This window comes from Zootoca vivipara, chromosome 10 (assembly GCF_963506605.1).
Source record: "Zootoca vivipara chromosome 10, rZooViv1.1, whole genome shotgun sequence".
Classification (NCBI taxonomy): Eukaryota; Metazoa; Chordata; class Lepidosauria; order Squamata; family Lacertidae; genus Zootoca; species Zootoca vivipara.
The window spans coordinates 15587731-15609204 of record NC_083285.1 but is presented as its reverse complement, the minus strand read 5'-3'; the positions used below and the strand labels follow the sequence as shown (position 1 = coordinate 15609204).

Sequence of the window (21474 nt, the reverse complement as noted above, 5' to 3'; positions counted from 1 at the left end):
GCATGGGCTCCGCTACCTTGCCAGAGCCTCGGTCACCACTTCCTGAGTCTCCGCTGGAAAGCTCTCCCTCTCCACTAGCACTAGCGCTGGGAGACGAGCTGCTGCTTAAGATGGGAGGGACCTGCCTGTAACTTCTGTCCCTCACAGGTTGTATGCTAGATGTGCAGGCTATATGGGAAATGCCACGTACAGCTTTTGAGAGGTTTCGGTATCTAGCACAGACCTGGAAGTACAGTACATATTTTCCTTTAGAGCAATTTCCCCTGCTGCTTCGGAGTTACAGGTGTGAAGGTGTCAAGACCAGAAGCTCTGTAAACAGAGAACTGAGAGAATCTTTTTGAAAGGCGTTCCCTGTGGCAAGACGTGATTGGACTTACAGAATGATCAAACATGCTCGACCGCTCTGACACTGTGCCTTCGCAAGTAAATAAAGAAATCTCCCTCGGAATGCATCGGTATTTTACAATTTCCACAAGAGGATTAAACCGACGCAAGGCAAATACCCTGAGAAATGATGCTAAGGCAGCTTCTGCTTCTATCTTGCAAGCATCACTTGGCAATAAATACTGGTAGCAACAGGTTTTTCTCATTTCTGGAACTGTGATTTGGCATTCGGATTCTTTTTTTTATGGTGCATTCTGTACGTCAGGTGGATTATTTGTGGAATTTAGGCCCGGATGCTAAATTCTTTTCCTGATGAAAATGTCTAAATCCCATTAAAGCCAGCTGCCCACTAGGTGAAATTATGTGCAGATATTAAAAGGACAAATATGCCCCTTAAGCTTTCGGTAATGTGTTGGTGCCTGAAAGCCCATCAAAAGGAAAATGCTCTGCATTTAGGCTGGCTGCCGTTCATAATATTTGTAGTCGTAATCAAATGTCCTTTACTGTGTGGTTATTTAAACATGGCACTGACGTACACGGAAGCAGATACAGGTGTGCATTAGAGAACCATTCTGGCTTCATTTTGAGCATTTTTCTTCCTTTATACTACTGCTCAGTGTTGCATTTTGAATTACCCAATTCACCATTAGCTATATTAGCTGTTCAGACGTCTTGCAATATACTTTTGCTCAGTGCTTTTTTTTTCTATAAAAAAATGTTTAGGGGTAGTCTCATTTTGACTCAAGAAAATCACCATTTTATAGTTCAAATTGGGAAAAATACATACAGTAAATGGACAAAAGTACAAAGATTCATAAAATGTTAAGGGGTATGTGTACCCCTGCATCATCCCCCCAGAAAAAAAGCACTTCTTCTGCTTTTGACTTTGGGGTCAAAGTGTCAGAAAGTTTGCCATTAACCTGGCAATACTAAACACACTGCAAGCTAGTTGCTATTCACTTGAAAATTTCAGGTGTGTGGTAAGGATGCTTATCATATCACAAGGGATTCCTAGCCTAAGCTGCCCAGTTTCCCAGCATCCCAAAGTCAAAGACTCATGGCACAGGGGCACAGTGTTATTTTGGTGCAAGGCATGATGTCATTAAGAGACGTCAAAAGCAAATGTCCCCAGGGATGTGGTTGAGTGGTAAAGGGGTGGAACTTGTGCAAAAGTCCAGGAAATTTGAAATTTTGCCTTTGGATGGTAACCTCTCCCCTTTTTCTCCAGTAGAAAAATGGGGAATTTTCAACTTTTTAAAATCATACAATACTGTTTTAGGACTGTGCAACTTTTTATAAAACGAGAACTACTAGAGTCTACTGAACATTATTTCCATTGCTCTTCAAAGGATGTGCCAATTGATGCCTGATGGTGTCACCATAACACATTATATATATTTTTAGATTATTTCCAGCCTGCTTGACTCAGGTCCCTGCAACCCTATTGTAGGCATGCTTGTTCATCAGTAAATCCAACTATATCCTGCAGGGTTTACATTGGGGATGGGGAAACTGTGGCCGGCCAGGTATTGCTGAACTACAACTTCCATAGTCCCTGACCATTGACCATGTTGGCTGGGGCTGATGGGAATTGGAATTCCATGCATGGAGATCCACAGCTTCCCTATCTCTGCTTTACAGTACAGAACTTCCATGCCACTTTTACTTATCAGGTCTCCAAATAAACAGTGTCTTTCCTCTCCAAATCCCACTCCCCTTTGCACGCTCCTCCCAAAGTGGCTGTTACTAAGGTACAGCATTAGCTACTTGCAGATTTTTCCCCTGCAGCCAGGAAAGTGAGGAGGTGGCTGACTGTTTCCCTTCTTTTACTGTGTTCTTCCTTCTCTCCCTTCCATCCTGTCCCATAATGCATCACTGGCTCCAATTTTGCCGTGGTTTTTGCTAAACTAATCCATTTCAGAATACATTACTACAGTGCTACTCATTGATTCTGGATTGTCTTAAAGTGAGATGACATGTAAACACACAATATTCCCCTTTACATGCAAATAGATGTTCAAATGACATTGATTCAAATAGACATGGCAGAGAATTGGCAAAGAGGGAAAGCTTCACTTTTCTTTTTTAAAAAGGCGATAACCTAGTTGAACACTGAAGCAAAATATTGAATGAAGCTCCTACAGCCCAAGGCAAATCAGTCTGTCTAAGGTATTTTTGAAAAATGTTGGCATGCACTTGCTTAGAGGCAAGTTTATTTGAATGCCCCAAAGCAACTGGCTCCACAAGGAATATAGTCAGTAATGCCCTCTGTGTGAACTTGTCGATTGGAAGTGTAGGACACTGTGAAATACTAATACTAATAATGACCTTTCAGGCAGTATGTCTACCAAAGTGGTTTACATCAGCAACACAAAAATATTCAGCACAGATTAAAAAAAACAGTTCAAAATAACAATGAACAGTATTCAATATAGGTACAAAAGCAAAGTGCTTGTGCAGAGGAGCTCAGCAAAAGGTCTGGGTGAAAATATATGCTTTTTAATTTGTGTTGAAAATGAGGGTCAACACTGATCACATTTGAAGGGGGAAGGAGCTCCACAAATGGGGGAGAAGGTATTCCACCCAATATGTGGGTCATAAGCCATATACGTACATTTGTATGTACACTGAATTTGGCCCAACAGAATATACTATGCAGCAGAAGAGGGTTTTTTTTTGTCTTTACACTTGAGAAATCAGTATGTCAGAATATAACCCATAAGCCAGTTTTCTTCATGTATGGAGCTGTTTTATGCCCTGCTTCCCCCCGTTATTAATATGTGTGTTGATAACAGCATGATTGTAGTGGGTGGACAGGGATTTGAGTGCCTATTTCAGTCTGGGCACATGCAGTGATCTGGGCTTTCACTTCCCAGTGCATGCATTCAGAAGGAAAAACAGGCATTTGCAGAGTGACAGAAGGATTGATGAACAAAGTTAGTTCTCAAATAGCCCCTCTATCTGGCATATAGGAATATGAAATATTACTAGCCCACCTGTCTACACATTTCTACATCAATAGCCTGGAGGAAAAAGAACCAACTTTCTTCCATTTACATAAACTTTCCCTTTTGGAGACCATTTTCATTTGCCAACTAGATTACAAATGCAAGGTGAACATTAAAAAAAGGCATTAAGAATTTATTTTTATTTTGGAAAAAAAGAAAAGTGTTTATTAAACATGTGCGTATTTACAATATTGAGCATCCTGACATATCCAAGTCTTATATTACACAAACATAAATCTGAAAAGGTTTGACAAAGTCAACACAAAATGCACTGAATTGAGCTCAGTATGCCAAATAATGCTTTTAAATAACCCATATAATAAAACACAAGAGGATATAATGTTGCACGTACACAAAACGTTTGCAACAGAAGGACAAGCTGCGGTTGCTGTGCTTAAACCCACTTAAGCTATTAAGTGCAAGTACAAAGGAATAAATATTTGGAAATGAGCTTTTTGGACCTGATTCCACAGATATAAATTGTGCACAATTAATTTTTACTCCACTGATTCCACTGTGCACACAGCAGCTCTGACATACATTGGGTGCTCTATGCAGACAGGGTCTGTCCCATTTTCTTCAACTTTCAGCAATGTTAGGTTTATTCAGGTGCATAGGTAGTCTATAATAAATAGGACAGTCTGCTTGCATGGAGTTTGGGATTGTGGCCCTTGACTAATCCTTGCAACAGGACGAGATTTTAAGACCCCTCCCCTGCAAACATTAATTCCCACTGATTAATTTTTCCCGTTTCTCGTTGCTTTTGCAGTGCTGAGTAGCAGATGCCTTGAGAAATATTGCCAGTCATACATTCCTAGGCAAAGAACTAAGCTCAAAGCCCTTATATTCAGTAGATTTGCAGTTAAGAGCTTTGGGGGATCAGAAATCATGTCCATTATAGAAAAAGTCCACAAACAACTGCAATAACAATCCATTCTTAATTACCTAAATAATAATAAAAAAGCCACATGATATGCATCAAGACAAATTTACCATGAAGACTATATTAAATATTTTACATGGCTTGGAATGCAGTGTTGTAGCTGCCAGCATGCAATACATTTTAATAAGATACAATTCTTGCCCACTGGATGAAAACTTTTTGTGTTAAAGTCTTGCATGAGCATATGTACACCGGACTGCAGATCAACAAACCCGGAGCAATTTGTTTCACTCTAAGAGCCAATTAGTACAGTGACTTACTGGCCTGAAACTCCACGGGTCTAAAACTGGTTCCCAAATCAGATTATGCAAAGGAGAAAAGAAGATCAGCTGGAGTGTGTAGCCAACACCAAATTTAGCTGCCTGGGTCACATGCAACATGATCTGAGAGGCAAACACAATTGAACGTGTTATCGCAAACAGCACTTAGCTGATAGGTATTTTGCACTCATTTTGTATGTACAGAATAGTTCAGGTTCAAATACTATTACTGTACTGTATGCATGCATGTGCCTGATACTCTTGATATTTTCTTCTCTGTCTGAAAGCGATGGCATCGTTTTGTATGCTTCAACAGCGATAAGAAGCTAATAAAATCCTATCTGTATTGTGGCATAACCCGAAGCTTTTTGCACATGGACTTTGCACTGCAACAGTATTTTCTAATCAAAGACAGCGTGCACCATTTTAGAGAACGGCCCCACACTGTGGCTTGTAGGACAAAGTCAAGAGTTTCTTTAAGGACTTTTGTTTGACTCTGAAAGTCATGCTAGACTAGAGGATAACAAACTAATAAGCTTTTTTTGAGGGGGCGGGAATTGTGAGTTACGACTCTTGTGTATTACCTGGAGAAATGCAAAGAACATATGGCAATTTTCCATGACGAACAACAGTATATAAAAAAATCCATTTTAAGTTATATGTTGATTCAGAACAAAGGACTTCTTCACACATTTAATAAAAAGCAAACACCTTACAGCACCCCCTGGATCGTTTATATATTCCAATGAAATCAACAAACATTACAAACCCTTAAATATTCCAAGTAGTTGGATATCAGACATCTTCAGCAATCGTCGTGTCAAAAACCCGATAGCAAAGTTGCTGCTCTATTCCATCCGTGACATAGTAGGATTTGATAAAACAGTCCAGCCACGGCAAGTCGTCTACAATCAAAAGCAAATGACTGGTTTTAATGTGCGTTTCTGTATTTAAGAATTGTGATTAAAAAAAAACTTGTATAGGCCTCGAAACATTAAGCATAAATCAGAATCACAGCAGTGGGACAGAAACAGTGGCACATACAATGTGGCTATAATCACAAGGGTATTCATGTAGCGCAGAAGGGAACAGCACCACGGACTACAAGACACTATAGTTGCACCTTGGAAGTTGAATGGAATCCATTCTGGAAGTCCGACTTCCAAAACGCTTGGAAACCAAAGTGTGGCTTCTAATTGGCTGCAGAAAGCTCCTGCAGCCAATTGGAAGGTGCGTCGGACGTTCGGGTTCCAAAGAACGTTCACAAACCTGAACACTCAGTGTTCGGGAGCCAAAATGTTCAACTCACAAGGTGTTCAGGATCCAAGGTATGACTGTATACATATTTAAGATGCCAAAGAAAGCACTTATCCTATTTCACGTGAAACAAAAACATGGTTAGGTAAGTCATGAAAAATTCAGCTGGGCTTGTTTGAAGCACTCTGCATCGAAAAAATGACCTTTATACATGAACCGCTGCCAAGTGAAATCAATGTTCCTGTGTTTGCTAGCATGGCAGATATTACTTTTCTCATTTTTCCTCCCCCCCAAATTCGGCATAAAATCAATAAAGTGTCATGGTTGTTGCTGAGTCTATCAGATATTTGCACTATGCACAGTTAAATTCTGAAGGCCAAAATGTATTTCTCAAGTTCTATTAGGGAGGAAAAAAATCTCAAAACAATCCACAATAGTCTCACACTATGAAACTGGGCTCAATAATACACAGGCAGAAGAAGCTAGCATTTGTCATCAACAAACACAAATAGTTTTAATTCAGAAATGTATACAGGCAGTCACATTCTTGTACAGGAAAAGGCAACTTTAAATTACTCTGGCAACCAACTGGACTAAATGTGGCTGGCAAATGCACAGAGGTCCTTAAGGCTTTATAGATAGTTTCCCAAACTGTAGGAGGCAGTGGAAGACAGGAGTGCCTAAACGATTAAACAACAACAAAACTTTTTTTTTAAAAAAAATAGAGCTACAAACCAGTGTAGAGTTTTGTGGTGCAGCAGGAAAAGATGTAATTTAATTATCTTTCCTACAGAGTGCAAAAATTAAAAAGATAAACTTGTGTAGATTTTAACCATTCTTCCAAATTTATGATAAGTATCTCACCTAGATTTGTGCCTGAAGGGCAAAGTTTGTTCATGATCCTTTCTATGTTCTCTTGAAAAATATTATTGATCAGAACTTCAGAAGCTGGAATTTGGAAGAAATCTTTCTGGAGAACAGGAAAAATGAGGCAGATATAATTAAATTAGTCAATAGATATTTGGCAAAGAAATGAAAATTTCATGTTACAAAAACATGTTTCACACATCATGTTTTTTAACACAATGCAAATTTAAAAAACAGAAGAGAATAGCATTCTTTATTCACATAAGCAGCCTGATATTTAAATCTGTTTTTAACGTTCTCGTATAACAAGAAGGAGCACCTTTAAAAAAACATCTTCACTTTAATCTAATTCAAAAGTGAATTTACACTCACCCTCTCAAAGGAATTCATGCCAGCCTTAGCTTTATTAAAATTCATAGCTAAAATAGAAATAATCTACCACATTTGTAGACTAGATCTTAATAAAACATGAATGTATGTCTCAAGTGTATGTTGAGCAATTTCTACCACCAATATGCAGTTTAACTCGCAGAATACACTGTAGTCTCGTCTACTACACTATAAGCCCGCGTGCCAACACTTTGGAGTTAAAAATAACAGAAATTACAGGTGCCAATTAGTGCTATTCGGTATGAGTAGATGTAATAACATTATCTCTGTTTTATAGCTTCTATGTAATTGAAGAGTTCAGATTCTAAATATTTTTGTAAGTTATACTGCTGTACCTTGTTGCAACACTTCAGCATATAAAGAACTGGTAAGTTAAAGAGAAATTAAAACATTCCCCCCTGTAATTTTCATGTCCATCTATTTGTAAAAACCTTACAGTGGTGCCTTGCTTTACGAATGCCTCGCACAACGAAAAACTCGCTAGACGAAAGAGTTTTGCGTTGCGCAAGGCATTTGTAAGATGACAAAATTTTCTACGACTGCTGCTTCGTCTTACGAAGCGCTGCCATAGAAAGCGGCTAATCTTCCTTTGCCAGGGGGGGACGGAGCCAAAACGCGGCGGTGCGGCGGCTGCCCCTGCCTGTCTTCCCCTTGGCTTGGGGAAGACTGCTGGGGGCAAGCAGCGCCCACTGCGATTCGGCTCCATCCCCCGGAGCCACCGCACCGCCCCGCACCACCGGCACGGAGCGCAACTTCGGAGACCTCCGAAGTTGCGCTCTGTGTCGGGGGAGGCAGGCGAGAGGCGGCGGCAGGAGGTCTTCCCCCACTGCCGCCTCTCGCCCTGCACCCCCGGCACGGAGCGCAACTTCAGAGACCTCCGAAGTTGCATTCCGTGTCGGGGGAGGCAGGCAAGGCGGTGGCTGGGAGAAGAGAACTTCTCCCCCCGCCGCCTTGCACACAGCCGGCATCGGACGGGGCTTCGGAGACCTTCTCCGAAGCCCCGTTGCATGCCACTGCCAGTCCCCCAGAGCCTATAGGAACACATTGATTAAGTTTCAATGCATTCCTATGGGAAACTGGGATTCGCTAGACGAAAAATTTGTTACATGAATTGACCCGTGGAACGAATTAATTTCGTCTAGCGAGGCACCACTGTACTTGTACATTTTTGTTGAAGCATGCCAGACTGACAAGTTTATACATGCTCCCCACATTCCTCTGTGAGGGAGTTGGCTGCCATTCTATCATTTTTTATAAAACAAGAAATATTTTTTGTCTTGTTTCTTCAGCTTTGCTTAAATTCTAAATAGTGATGGGCAAACTGTCCCCAACTAGAAAGGGATCGCTAGTTAGTATTCCTTTTTCCTTTTCTTTTCTAGAGAATTTTAAATTAACACAAGAAGAGTCTGCTAGATCAGGCAAGAGACCCATCTAGTCCAACCTCCTGTTCTCATAGTAGCCAACCAAATGTTTGTAGGTTTCCTGAGTGCAAGAACACTCTCTCCTCTCCTGTGCCTCCCAGCAGCTGATATTCAGAAGGATATACTGCCTGTGACCACAGAGGCAGAACACAGACAGCATGGCTAGTAGCCACCAACAGCCCTTTCCCCCATGAATTTGTCTAATTCTCTTTTAAAGCCATCCAAGTTGGTGGCCACCACTGTATCCCATGGCAGCTTCCCCAAGTATTTTTTTAGGAATTCTTTCTAGCCTTTTCCTTCAGCTGGAAAGGAAGGGAGGAGAGAGAAACTAAGACAGAGAAAGGGGGATGAGAGCAGGATACAAAAGGAATCAAGTACAGTGTGTAGTAGTTGTAGTTCCAGCATGGTGGCATGTCATAACACCAGAGAGAGACACTGGGGGAATTAAAACGACAGATGCTCCAAAATGTTCCAAATCTGGGCAAAGAAAAGTTAGCTGTCATCCAGTGTCAAGAGGAACAACAGGCTCAACTGCTTGTGCCCAGCATTTAGCATTGGGGTCAGGCCCTCTCAATGTCGGCCTGATATGTCTTTTGCTGCTGCTGTATATGATCTAAAAATCAAGGTTTGAAAATGGCTATTTTCATTCAATTTCACGTGCGCTTAACTAATGAATTTTTTAAACTAGTGCATAGTTCTTACTGTTTCTACTGTAACTCTGCTCTCTCTCCATGTTGCTTGAGAGAACAGCCATATACAAGCACACACTTATATTCAAACTGAATATTTTCAGAGTACAGTACAATTCTTTCATCTCTTACACAATCCATGAGATACACATCCAGGGTTCCGGTCCCATCATCCAGCACAAACTTCATCACGAAGACATATTCAAGGGGCACAAGTCCTAAAGCTAAGCAGGCGGGAAATAAGTAGTTGTATTTAGAGAAGCTAAAACTTTTATATTATTGGTGAGATACAGTCAACATAATCACCACTGTCATCCACTGATTTATTTCTGCTGTAGAGGATTCCAGTGTGAATGAAATGAACAGCTCCCAACTAAACTGCTCCCTCTACTGAAGTGAATTGCGCAGTGATGTGCACCCAAGCTATCTATACTGCACCTTAGTAACATAGTAACGCTGCTGTGGAAGATGCTCAATAGCATTTACACACACAATTGCATCCAGTGAAAATTTTAATTTCGTGTAGGCTTTATAAGTTATTTCTCTGTAGCTAGTAGATATCTTGGCAGCTTTATTGTGGCTTCATTTTGTTCTGCCCAGTTCCATTCCTAAGGAAATCTGAAAGGGAAAGTGCTACTAATTCTTTGGTAGAAGAATGGTCCCCTGCAGAGAACTGCTCTGCTACGTATCCCATTAAAATAACCCACCAATTTATTTTGTATAGCTTAAATTCTTAAAGCAGAGTCCAATGAAGATATGAACACAGCCACTGAATTAAGTTTTCTGGTTCCATGTTAGTGTTTTAACACACAATTCTGGTTTCATTTTTGTTGCTGTCGTTGCTTAGGTAGATTACGGCGGGGCGGGAGAACAGAATGCTGCTGGTTGTGTTTCGCCATTATGTCCTCTGCTAGGACATAATTCATACGAGTGAATATAGTGCAGGCATGGAGCAAAATAGAGGAGTTGAGCTCCTCTTGCCTGCTCAAATGCAGATCTTTTGAAAGGTGAATGCTATGCAACAGAGAAACCAACATTTGTTCTTATTTACATAAATCAGCATCAAGGTCATTTCTTGAGAACAAAAGCCACCCTAAATAGAACTTGCGATAATTTGTGAATAATTACATAAATCAACTATCAAAATCAGCTTCCCCTGCATTTATTACTTGTGATGAAGTTAATCATGCTTTATTTTACTTCCAGAAATTCGGGAATTCACATAACACACTTCCATGGGGGCACAGGGACCGCAGCACGAAATGCTGTGTTTCGAACCTAACCATTCCCGGAAGTCCCTACAAAATAATAATAATGCCTACACACCATTGCACTCTGTTTCGGGGCTAACAGAAAAGCCCTATTACTTAATTCAGATCAAATGATTCTGCAGGATATTTTTGGGAAGCGTGCATATAATACAGCCATACCTCGGTTTAAGTACGCTCCGGTTTGAGTACTTTCAGTTTAAGTACTCTGCAGACCTGTCTGGAACGGATTAATCCACTTTCCATTACTTTCAATGGGAAAGTTCGCTTCAGGTTAAGTAGGCTTCAGGTTACGTACAGACTTCCAGAACCAATTGTGTACTTAAACCGAGGTACCACTGTAATAGCACTGTAATAGGGACCCAGGTGGCGCTGTGGTTAAACCACTGAGCCTAGGGCTTGCTGATCAGAAGGTCGGCGGTTCGAATCCCTGTGACGGGGTGAGCTCCCGTTGCTCGGTCCCAGCTCCTGCCAACCTAGCGGTTCGAAAGCACGTCAAAATGCAAGTAGATAAATAGGAACCGCTACAGCGGGAAGGTAAACGGCGTTTCCGTGCGCTGCTCTGGTTTGCCAGAAGCGGCTTTGTCATGCTGGCCACATGACCTGGAAGCTATATGCCGGCTCCCTTGGCCAATAATGCGAGATGAGCGCGCAACCCCAGAGTCGGTCATGACTGGACCTAATGGTCAGGTGTCCTTTACCACTGTAATAGCACTGGACTCTGTAGAACTTAAAAGTTACATATTTTATTTCCTACGCATCAGAAGTCAGACTAATACGTATCAGATTGAGATTTAGCTAGGGACCTTCCTGCTCTTTGCCAGGAAAGCTCTGTATGCTAAATTCAAATTGCCTCTTGCAGGCATTGAATTCTAGAGTTGGAAGCGACCATGAGGGTCGTCTCACCTAGTCCAACCCTCTGAAAGGCAGGAATCTCTTGCCCAATGTAGGGCTCGAACACACGGCCCTGACATTAAGAGTCTCATGCTCTACCAACTCAGCCATTTATTACATCTCAATGGTGCCCTTATTTAAACAAGAAGAGGCCTGTTCACAAAGGGGGGCAGGCTTTGAGCACTGCCTAATGTGCTGCTTTGAGTACCCTGAGTCAATCTAATTTGAGATTAATGTCAGAGACACTTTATTCAACTTGATATAACTTTGCTCTCCTACGTGAACAAGGCACAAATGATGAGAGAAGCATCTTCAAAATAACAATTATTTTTGAATGAAACGCAAGTCTTCCTCTTTCTCCTGGACTCAATAACTTTTTAAATCTTCAGATTTATGCAGCTTTCTCCAAACATGGACTTCTGAATGAAAATACTTATGAATAAAAAATCTGGATAATAGCAAAATCTAACCTTGTGCTATGGTAGAGGGCTCCCACGATGGATCTTTCTCTGCAGCAAAGGGACTCAGGCTTGCTATTGCCTTTGGATTTGAACAGTGTTTGCACCTAATGTTTGAAAAAAAAACAATAGTATTAACTGTTCTGTATATTTAGGTTTTCTCAGAATCAAACTTGTCAGAAGAACATTTTCCTGCTGCTTTATAGACAGATATTTTATATGGCCTAGAAAAGCAGTAAACTTTTAATGCCTTTTATAAGTTACTGTCGATAAAAATAAATTCCTTGGTCAGTTGAACTGAAGAATGTCAGGCAAATTGATACATTGCTAAGCATATATTTTTTAAACACTGCTCTTTGTTGTTTAATGACACAAAACTGCTTCACACAATAGAAGTAATCAATCTGGTATGGTACAATATGTTAAAACATGACTTAATTAATAATTTACCCATGACCTAACAAGTAAATAATTTTATTCTTTAGTACCTCAGCAGTGTTAAAAAAAGAACATTTTTATAGCCATAAAAATCATCAACATAAAAATGGTGTTTGTAGATTTTAAAAAGAGAGCTGCAACAAAACTATTTTTCCAGGTAAGAAAAGTATGCAAATGCTTGTATAGCATGCTTAAAAAGGCATCTTTTAACTTTTGATGACTGCAGAAAATAAACCAAGTGTTGTTAGTGTAGAGAAAGTGAATGTTATTGTCCAGTATAACTGGGTCTAAGTCAAGACGAATTAAGACTGTGATTTCAGTTTCATTAGTTCCACTGACTTCTTCCCTTGTAGCAAGGAAGAGTTTCCAACCCTCAAGAAATTCGCTTTGTTACCGTTTCTAATGTCTGATCAAATTCTACCCTCCTATAACTGAAACTCATTACGTAGATCTAACCCTCTGGGGGTAGCAGCAGCAGCAAGAAAGACTTTGCACCCTTTCCATGTATTTCAAGTATTTGAACAGTGCTATTATGTCCATCCTTAGTCTTCTCTTCTGGAGGTTAAATATATCCAGTTCCTACCACCTTTTCCTTATAGGACTTGCTTTCCTTATAAGATTTCATTGTCATCCTGAACTACTTCTTCAAATGGTTTTGCCCAGAGGTGGACACGGTACTACAGATGAGGCACAACTAATGCGATGTTACCTTTTGTGGCTTAGAAATGCCTCCATAAAATGGCCTTTACCATCTTTGCAGGTTTTGTTGACACGGATTAAATCCTGCTCCAGTGATCTAGTGGCACATGGCACATCTGAGAGTAGTGGTAACGCATGCACAACTCTAGTGCATGAAACGACTTCCCAATTTAATTCAAAGGGGGCAGAAGTTATGCACTTTGCACACTTAAGATGGCTACCCTGCCCATAGCACAGGCATAAAAATAACACCAGCATGTAAATTTCGACCCAGCTAGGAACATATCATCCTGTCTTCTTCAATTTTAATATTTGCTATAAGGACAGATAAAGTAACTAATTTTCCAAAGGTCTAACAACCGATCAAAGGTTTCAGCATCAGAACTGGAGTTAAGAAGCCAGATTTAATATTGGTGTGTGTGTTAGATTTACCCATAGTGTTGTATATTCCCTTGCCAAAGAAATGGAGCTGAAAGATCCAGCAACACAAGATTGTCTTCTGTGGCTCTTACGGGTATAATTCCTTTAAATTTTTTCGAGAGCTTCAAGATTTCCTTCAGTGTGCCTCCTATTAATAAATAGAAATAGCTACATTTAGGTTACTTTAATACTCTCATAACATGCTAAATAACAGCAGCGAGCAAAATTATCAAATTTATCACTGGCCGCCCTTGTGTCTATAATGTGTGTACATATATATTTGGATCTCAAGAGAGACAGACAGACAATCATACAATTGTAGGGTTGGAAGGGACCCTAAGGATCATCTAGTCCAACCCGCTGTAGGAATGTAGGAATATGCACCATATGGGGACTGAACCTGCAACCTTGGCATTATCAGCACCATGCTCTAACCAAGTGAGCTATCCAGCCATTAAGCAGACAGGTGGGCAAAGTCCACCTGAAAGTCTGTTCCAGCTGGACGAAGGATTCCAGAAGCCAGAAGGAGCCAGGTGAAGATGACCCCCAGGGCCTGCTCCAGCTGGCTTGTACCCCACTGCCAGCACCAGGCATCCTACCACCAACTACTCTGTAGAAAGGCACCTGAATAAAATCACAATAATCTTATTAAACTACCATTTTATTGTCAAGGACATAAGAATAACCAGTAAAATGCCTATGGGAAGTCCGCAAATAGGACCCGATTGCAACAGCACTGGCCCTTCCTGTGGTTTCCAGAGAGTGGAAGTAGAAGACAGTTGCATTACTTGTAAGCCACCTTGGGATGATTGGTATCCTGAAGGTGGTATAGAAATTACTGAAATAAATGTGCTATTGTATACCATGCATGGAATGCAAGCTTAAAAATATAAAATACACAAACATAAGATACGGTTCATTAGAATTTCATAAACTGGCAAACACGATGAAATGTATTTCATGGAAGATACCAGTGGGTGGTATGTTGCAAGTTCAAGACTCGGCAGCCGAGGACCAATCAATTAATCCAGCTGAACCCAGAACCTGTATTTTTCCGTGTTTAAGACTAGGTTTTTCCTTTAAAAGAATGTCAAAAATTAGGGGGCGTCTTATACACGGATAAATCCCCCCCCCATTTTCTAAAATCTGAGTCCCCCAAAATAGACGGAAAAATATGGTACTTCTTCTATCTAGCTTCCAGCATAGGTCGATTTGCTTAGCCCAGTTGTGAAGCAAGCCGATAAGAGTTGTTGATTTCACATTTTTGGTTTTATATTGTATTTTGAATACCACTTTAGAAGGTGAAGTATGCTCTGAGGGGTGATTCATAAATAATTATACAATGAATATCAAATCTGTTTCAATCATTATTACTTGCATTTTTCGCAAAAAAAATATAGAGCTCCTGGAACAAACAACTGTGTTTGAAAAGCTATAATAGAAACAGATGGGCACAGTCCACTAGGAGGTTCTCTCGCAAAAGCCCACAAAATGAATGGCGGCTAAGGAATTCCTTTTCTTGGGGTGATGCCATTCATATAAGAGGCTTGTGTGCCCAAAATACATGAGCTACACCTCATGAATAAAAACAAAACATAGCTTGCCTCCTGCTTTTCTCACAGTACCACAGCTTTATCTCTGTGAAAACACTGACATCCAGAGGATGACTAAGAACAGTATGTTTGCAACAGGAAAGAAATAGCAGGAAAGGCTTTTGGGCTTGTATATTATCCAGCTACTAGAAGAAGTAAAGACTTTCTTAGAGGGCAGAATATGAATTCCAACTAAAATGGAACCAAAGGTAAATTGTACAAAGACATTTGTAAAAAAAGAAAAGAAATAAAGCTTTGGATTTATTATTCATTGTCGCATTCACAATTTACTATATAGCAATTCTCTCCTAAGATTATTCTTGTCCTCCCCATTTCTCTTCTCGTGTTTAAATGTATTTCACAGATTCAAATCAAGGAGTGCTACCTAAATTTCCTGCTTAGTTTTCTGTATTTTACCCCTATATACAAACACCATTAAGTATTTTGCAGAACTATGAGAAAGAAAGCAGATTTATTTGGGGGCAAAATTCAAGGTAAGATTTTGAGGAGGCAAAGACTCCATGGGAATGATTCATGCAATGCATTTTATGCACGAGTCCATTATATATACAGGGCTTGCCAATTAACTATTCCATAGTGCATGACGTTTGCTCAGAAACTGATTTCTTTTTAAGTGCACACATCAATTTGAAAACAAAACTTGTATATATATGCTGCAAACATTTTCTCTTGTGAAGTTTTTCTGGTTTAGTGGAATCACATGAGGGTAACAGCAAGAGACAGATACTTTTTCTCAGGATCAAAACGTTTTTAAATACAGTAAATATTTCTTAAAACTTTTTTTAAAAAAATATTTTGCAGCATACCATCCAATCTCTGACATACTATTGTATTAACTAACCTTCTATCATAATCAAACTGTCTTCTGGGTCTTGCAGTAGTTCATCATGCTTTACAAAGTGAATAACCACACGTCGCTGTCCCTGGTTTTCAGTATCCCACACAACAGATTCGCAGAAAGATGTATTTTGTAAATCGGGCATTGGACACGTAGCTGAAGCCTCTTGTATAATTAGTTCAAGCTCATTCCCATCCGGAACCTCTTGCCTGGAAAAAATAAATAAATTACAGCCTGAAGCAAACTACAGAAGCCTGCTCAAAATTATATTGTGGAATATGCCGTATTGGCCTGAAAATAAGCCACTCCCCCCCCCATAAAATTCTGACCGTGAAAAGTTAAAGTGCGACTTACATTTGCGACCTTATGGTATGCAGCCATGAGTGCGGGGCAAACAGCGCCAGGAGCACGGCGAAGCAGCGCCCGCCCCGTGCATAGTCTCAGATCTTTCCCCCAGGCCGGGAAAGGAGAGAGCAAGGAAGGGGAAAGGCCACTGGCAATGCAGCGTGGCTCCCCACCCCACCCCAAGTATGAAGCCAAGAGCAGCAAGGAATGGAACAACTTATATTTGGGTTTCTTCTCTCTCTCTCCCCTCCCCAATCAATTTTAAAGGTGCGGCTTATATTCGGGCCAATATGGTATTAGATTTTAACAGAACATGCAATTCAGGAGTAGCTTGCCCAGTGGGCAAAGCTGCAGCAATAGGCTCCCAGCGGGGGACTCACTGCCTGTTACTGGAAAGGGTTCAGTGGCAATAAGGTAAGGGCTTTGTGGGCACACTGGATGAAAAGCTGAGTTGGCTCTGCTGGCACATCAACACAGCCCTGACCTTGCTGCCAAGTTGCCCCTCCTGGTAAGCGCCCCTGACTCTGCTGCTGGGAGAATCTTGCTGCAGCTCTGGGCCACCCGGACTAGAAATCCTACATAGAATCATAGGGTTGGAAGAGACCACAAGGGACATCCAGTCCAACCCCCTGCCAAGCAGGAAACACCACCAAAGCATTCTTGACATATGGCTGTCAAGCCTCTGCTTAAAGACCTCCAAAGAAGGAGACTCCACCACACTCCTTGGCAGCAAATTCCACTGTCGAACAGCTCTTACTGTCAGGAAGTTCTTCCTAATGTTTAGGTGGAATCTTCTTTCTTGTAGTTTGACTCCATTGCTCCTTGTCCGCTTCTCTGGAGCAGCAGAAAACAACCTTTCACCCTCCTCTATATGACATCCTTTTATATATTTGAACATGGCTATCATATCACCCCTTAACCTTCTCTTCTCCAGGCTAAACATACCCAGCTCCCTAAGCCGTTCCTTATAAGGCATCGTTTCTAAATTTCTAAACGATGCCGTTTCTAAAAACAGCTAGATTTTTCTGTGTGCGTGTTTGGACACAAAGTAATTGGCAAAAGCAGGCTGCGGTCCTTTAAGAAAACGGAGAACAGGCTCAGAAACACCTTGTTCTGAAAATCTGAGCTTCAGAACAACCTTTAAACAAGTTATAAGACACCATTTTATTTTCTCCGCAGTGAACCGTGGTACTGAGGGTGGGTAAAGGAATAATTCAGATTTTCATTAAAAAGTGTTTCTAAATTTAAAGAACTGGTACACACTTCATGTTCCTGAAGGTGTATTGAAGTCCAAAATATGTAGAGGTAAAATAAAAGCCTTCTACCACTAAGTGCTGAAACCTGATCTCTTCTTTGTTTTGTTGCTTTGTGGTGCTTTTCAACCCTCTTTCTGCACGCTGCTGGAATTTTAAGGTCCTTATATTACTCAGTACTGGAGCATTCCACATTAAAAAGGAAGTTAGGACTAAGCATGAATCAAAGTGATCACCCCAGCTTCTTTTGCTTTTGGTTAAAAGTGAAAGCAAAGACTGCTACTTAATAAGGCAGAGTAATTAAGAAGCCAAGTCAATATTAGGGATTCTCTGCCTTCTATACGGAAGTCTCTCAATTAAAAAAATGGGGGAAGGGAACACCCTGAAATACTTGCAAGCTTCTCCAGTCTGTCAGTCAATTTGCCTGATACCATAAATGTCACCCACCACACAATGAAGCAAAAACACCTTACCCAGTAAAAAAAAAAAAAGGTAATACAGTAGACCCTTCGGATACGAACTTAATTCATTCCGGGGGTCCATTTGCACCCCCAAAATAACGTAAATTGGGGCGCGATTGATCGCTTCTGCGAATGCAAGCACGGTGAAACCCGGAAGTATACACTTCCGGGTTTTCCGTAGCCGTAACCCAAAGATTCCGTATCCAGAGGGATACGTAAGTAGAGGTACAACTGTATTTGCTATTTGTGCAAGGGCAAATTAGACATTTGTTAATAATAAACAAATCTCTACTGTGCATGTTATATTTTAACAGCAGTGAATTTTTAAGGTGCTAATATCATGTTCCTTTATCTAGACAGGCACTTCAGCATATTTTTAGGGTGGAATATATAATGACAAAAGGATACGATAACCAGCCCTTGACATTGCTGTACATCCAAGTTCCACTGATCCAAAAATCTAGGGAACTATGTAAGCAACATCTCCAAAGCAGCATGAGAGAAAAATATATTGTAGCACTTACAACAAATTGCACTGGGGACAATGAAGTTTAACAGACTGGTGAAGCTTTTCAGGTTCAAATTGTCTCAGCTTAGCTCGGATGCGATATGGCTGAGGACTCCTGCTGTTCAAAATAGTACTCAGTGCAGTCACTTCAAAATGCTGGTGATCTCTCAGCACTGTAAAGCACAAAGATATCAAGGCTTGTATCGATGTGAACAAACATAAAATGAGAGGAAAACAGCAGCTCGGAAGTAAATTTAAACAAAGCTTTATTTAATTGTTGGATGTTCTGGATTCATTCTGTTGTCTGGACGTGACAATTCTGAATATGCACTTATGTGAATAGACACATCATGTTTTGAAATTAAAAATACACACATCTGTTGTGTCTAGCTCTTTACCAAACTAAGAGTGGGCACACCCTTGCTCTGCACAACCGATGGCCTAACAGGCAGAAATATCAAGTGTTTCGATGGGTAAAACCAATTTATTTCTGATCCATGTCAGTTTTGCATGTGTTCACTCATTAAGTCTGTATATGCAATCTCATCTGCTACTTTTTTTATTCCACCCAAAATGCATCCAAATAAAGGTTTTAAAATTTTCCCCATCTCAAAATGTGGATTTCAAAACAAAATTTCATGTGCGTTTCAAAAACGTATTGTGATATGTTTTGAGCAGAGGACAGTGCTGGGATATTTGGACAGTGTACCGTATTTTTCGTTCCATAAGACGCACTTTTTTCTCCTAAAAAGTAAGAGGAAATGTCTGTGTCTTATGGAGTAAATGCGTGGTTCCTGGAGCTGAATTGCCAAGGGGCTAAAGGTAGATCGTGCTTTTTTTTTTTAAAGAAAGAGCTAAAGGCTAACAAGAGGGAAAGAGAAAGGAACCCACTCAGCAGCTGATTGCAAGAGATCCAGACGGAGATAAGAGGGCTAGCTCCCTTCCCGGCCCCTCCCAGCCCCTTGCCTAGGCCTCAATTATTGTCTGCAGAGGGAGACATGTGACTGGCTGATTAGATTATCTGTCTGAAAACAGTAGAAATGGGTGCCTTTCCTAGAGAAGTTGCAGAACTGTGAGTTGAACCCCATAAAACAGGATTTTCCCCCTTTGCAAGGAAACTCAGCAACTTTGAGCTGATCCTAAAAAATAGAGCTTTCCCCCTTTGCAAAAAAAGATGCACAACTCTGAGGTGGACCCCCCCCCCAAAAATCGGGCTTTTCCCATTTGCAAAAAAAGCTGCACAACTAAAATATATATATAATGGAGCTTTCCCCCTTTGCAAAAGAAGCTTCCTCAAATATTTAATTGGGGGGAGGAGGCACCTAGGCCTCTAGGAGTTGGCTGCTATGCCTAGGACACTTAAAGAAAGCAAAAAAAATTTTTTCTTGTTTTCTTCTTTTAAAAAAACTAGGTGCGTCCTATGGTCAGGTGCATCCTATGGGTGAAAAATACGGTAAATCTGATGGATATTATGTTTTGATCAGCATGTTAGTCAGGGAGATATGGAACAGGTCAGTACCTATCAAAATTCGCAAAGTTCAAATATCTCAGGCCTCCCTACAATCAATAAAAAAGATGCCTTAGGTGAGCAGGGGGTACAGCCTGGAAAAGTGGGCTTGGTGAAGCACAGAGTGCTTCAGGGGAGAACACTTTGCAAGAAACAACACTATGCTAGAAGAGCTTCTTTGAATCAAAGGTATACTGCATCTATGAGTCCTACCTGTAACGGATAACTGCTGGCATCCTTCTAAACAAGATCCTACTTTAAAAAAGAAAAGAAAGGGGGAATTAATTTTGTCCTATTTACATTTCCCTGTAAACTGCAAGAGACATCAATATGCCACAACAAATTTTAAAACAGACTGAAACGTATTGTTTTAAGATGACAATAAGCTGTATGTTTGAGCAACAGCACCCATGAGCTTTGACTACTTACAGCATTATCACTTATTTTTTATTTATAAGGGTATTTCTAAAATTCCAACTCATTAAATTATTCCTGCATTGCAGGGGATTGGACTAGATGACCCTTGGAGACCCTTGCAATGGTACAATTCTATGATTCTTATAAGGTATGATAATGTACAATGAAATCATTCACATATTATAACATTAGGTAAAGGTAAAGGGACCCCTGACCATTAGGTTCAGTCATGACCGACTCTGGGGTTGCAGCACTCATCTCGCGTTATTGGCCGAGGGAGCCGGCGTACAGCTTCCAGGTCATGTGGCCAGCATGACTAAGCTGCTTCTGGTGAACCAGAGCAGCACACAAACGCCGTTTACCTTCCCGCTGTAGCGGTACCTATTTATCTACTTGCACTTTGACGTGCTTTTGAATTGCTAGGTTGGGAGGAGCTGGGACCGAGCAATGGGAGCTCACCCTGTCGTGGGGATTCGAACCGCCGACCTTCTGATTGGCAAGCCCTAGGCTCTGTGGTTTAACCCACAGCGCCACCTGTGTTATAAAATCTTAAAACACCGAAAAAATCTTTTTAGATATGATCAATCATGCTTCACGCGTAGATTACATATTTGGTAGAAAAAGTAACGTGGTCCCAAATAACCTGATATGAGGTGCAAAATGTTGCCATCTGCTTGTCACTTAAACTTCCTATAATCTTAGGATACATTTTCTTACCAGACATGACAGAGAAAACAATATTGCACATTAACAAAGAAAGCAAAACTATATTGAGTAATTCAGCCTTTTTTTAATCAGCTGTTGAGATCAAAGAAGTCAGTGATGGACTACAGCTCACATCCACACATTTTTAGGGTTCCCTGAATATTTTTATCTTGCGTAAAAAGAAACAGTAGACAACTCCATAGAAAGAACATTGAAGTACTATATTATAAAACGAGGAAGACAGAGCTGAGTGTTGTTTTCAAGTTTATTTACATGTAAAGTAAGCATTGTCAGGTTCCGAAGGACTTTCTGAAGACTCATCTTCCATCAAGTCTACAGAGTTCAGGAATCTGAAAATGAAAAAGGTTTTGAAGAAAATAATCAAAACACAGAAGTAAACAAATAAATGGCCTTGCAGATGGGATTTTGTT

The 21474-nt window shown here is 40.5% G+C and overlaps 1 protein-coding gene across 2 annotated transcripts in view; it reads right to left on the bottom strand.

Annotated features, from left to right (window-relative positions):
- Nucleotides 1-3069: 3069 nt before the first annotated feature.
- Nucleotides 3070-21474, bottom strand: part of POT1 (protection of telomeres 1) — a 68594-nt gene continuing 50189 nt past the window's right edge. For both annotated transcript variants that reach the window (XM_035127247.2, XM_035127249.2), the window contains 9 exons: nucleotides 21317-21393; nucleotides 20135-20176; nucleotides 18431-18587; nucleotides 15851-16056; nucleotides 13409-13544; nucleotides 11852-11946; nucleotides 9352-9443; nucleotides 6717-6822; nucleotides 3070-5500 (listed from right to left, as the gene is read on the bottom strand). In XM_035127247.2, coding sequence (XP_034983138.2) covers nucleotides 5391-5500; nucleotides 6717-6822; nucleotides 9352-9443; nucleotides 11852-11946; nucleotides 13409-13544; nucleotides 15851-16056; nucleotides 18431-18587; nucleotides 20135-20176; nucleotides 21317-21393 — 1021 coding nt within the window. In that variant the 3' untranslated portion in view covers nucleotides 3070-5390. The remainder of the gene's footprint in view (nucleotides 5501-6716; nucleotides 6823-9351; nucleotides 9444-11851; nucleotides 11947-13408; nucleotides 13545-15850; nucleotides 16057-18430; nucleotides 18588-20134; nucleotides 20177-21316; nucleotides 21394-21474) is intronic.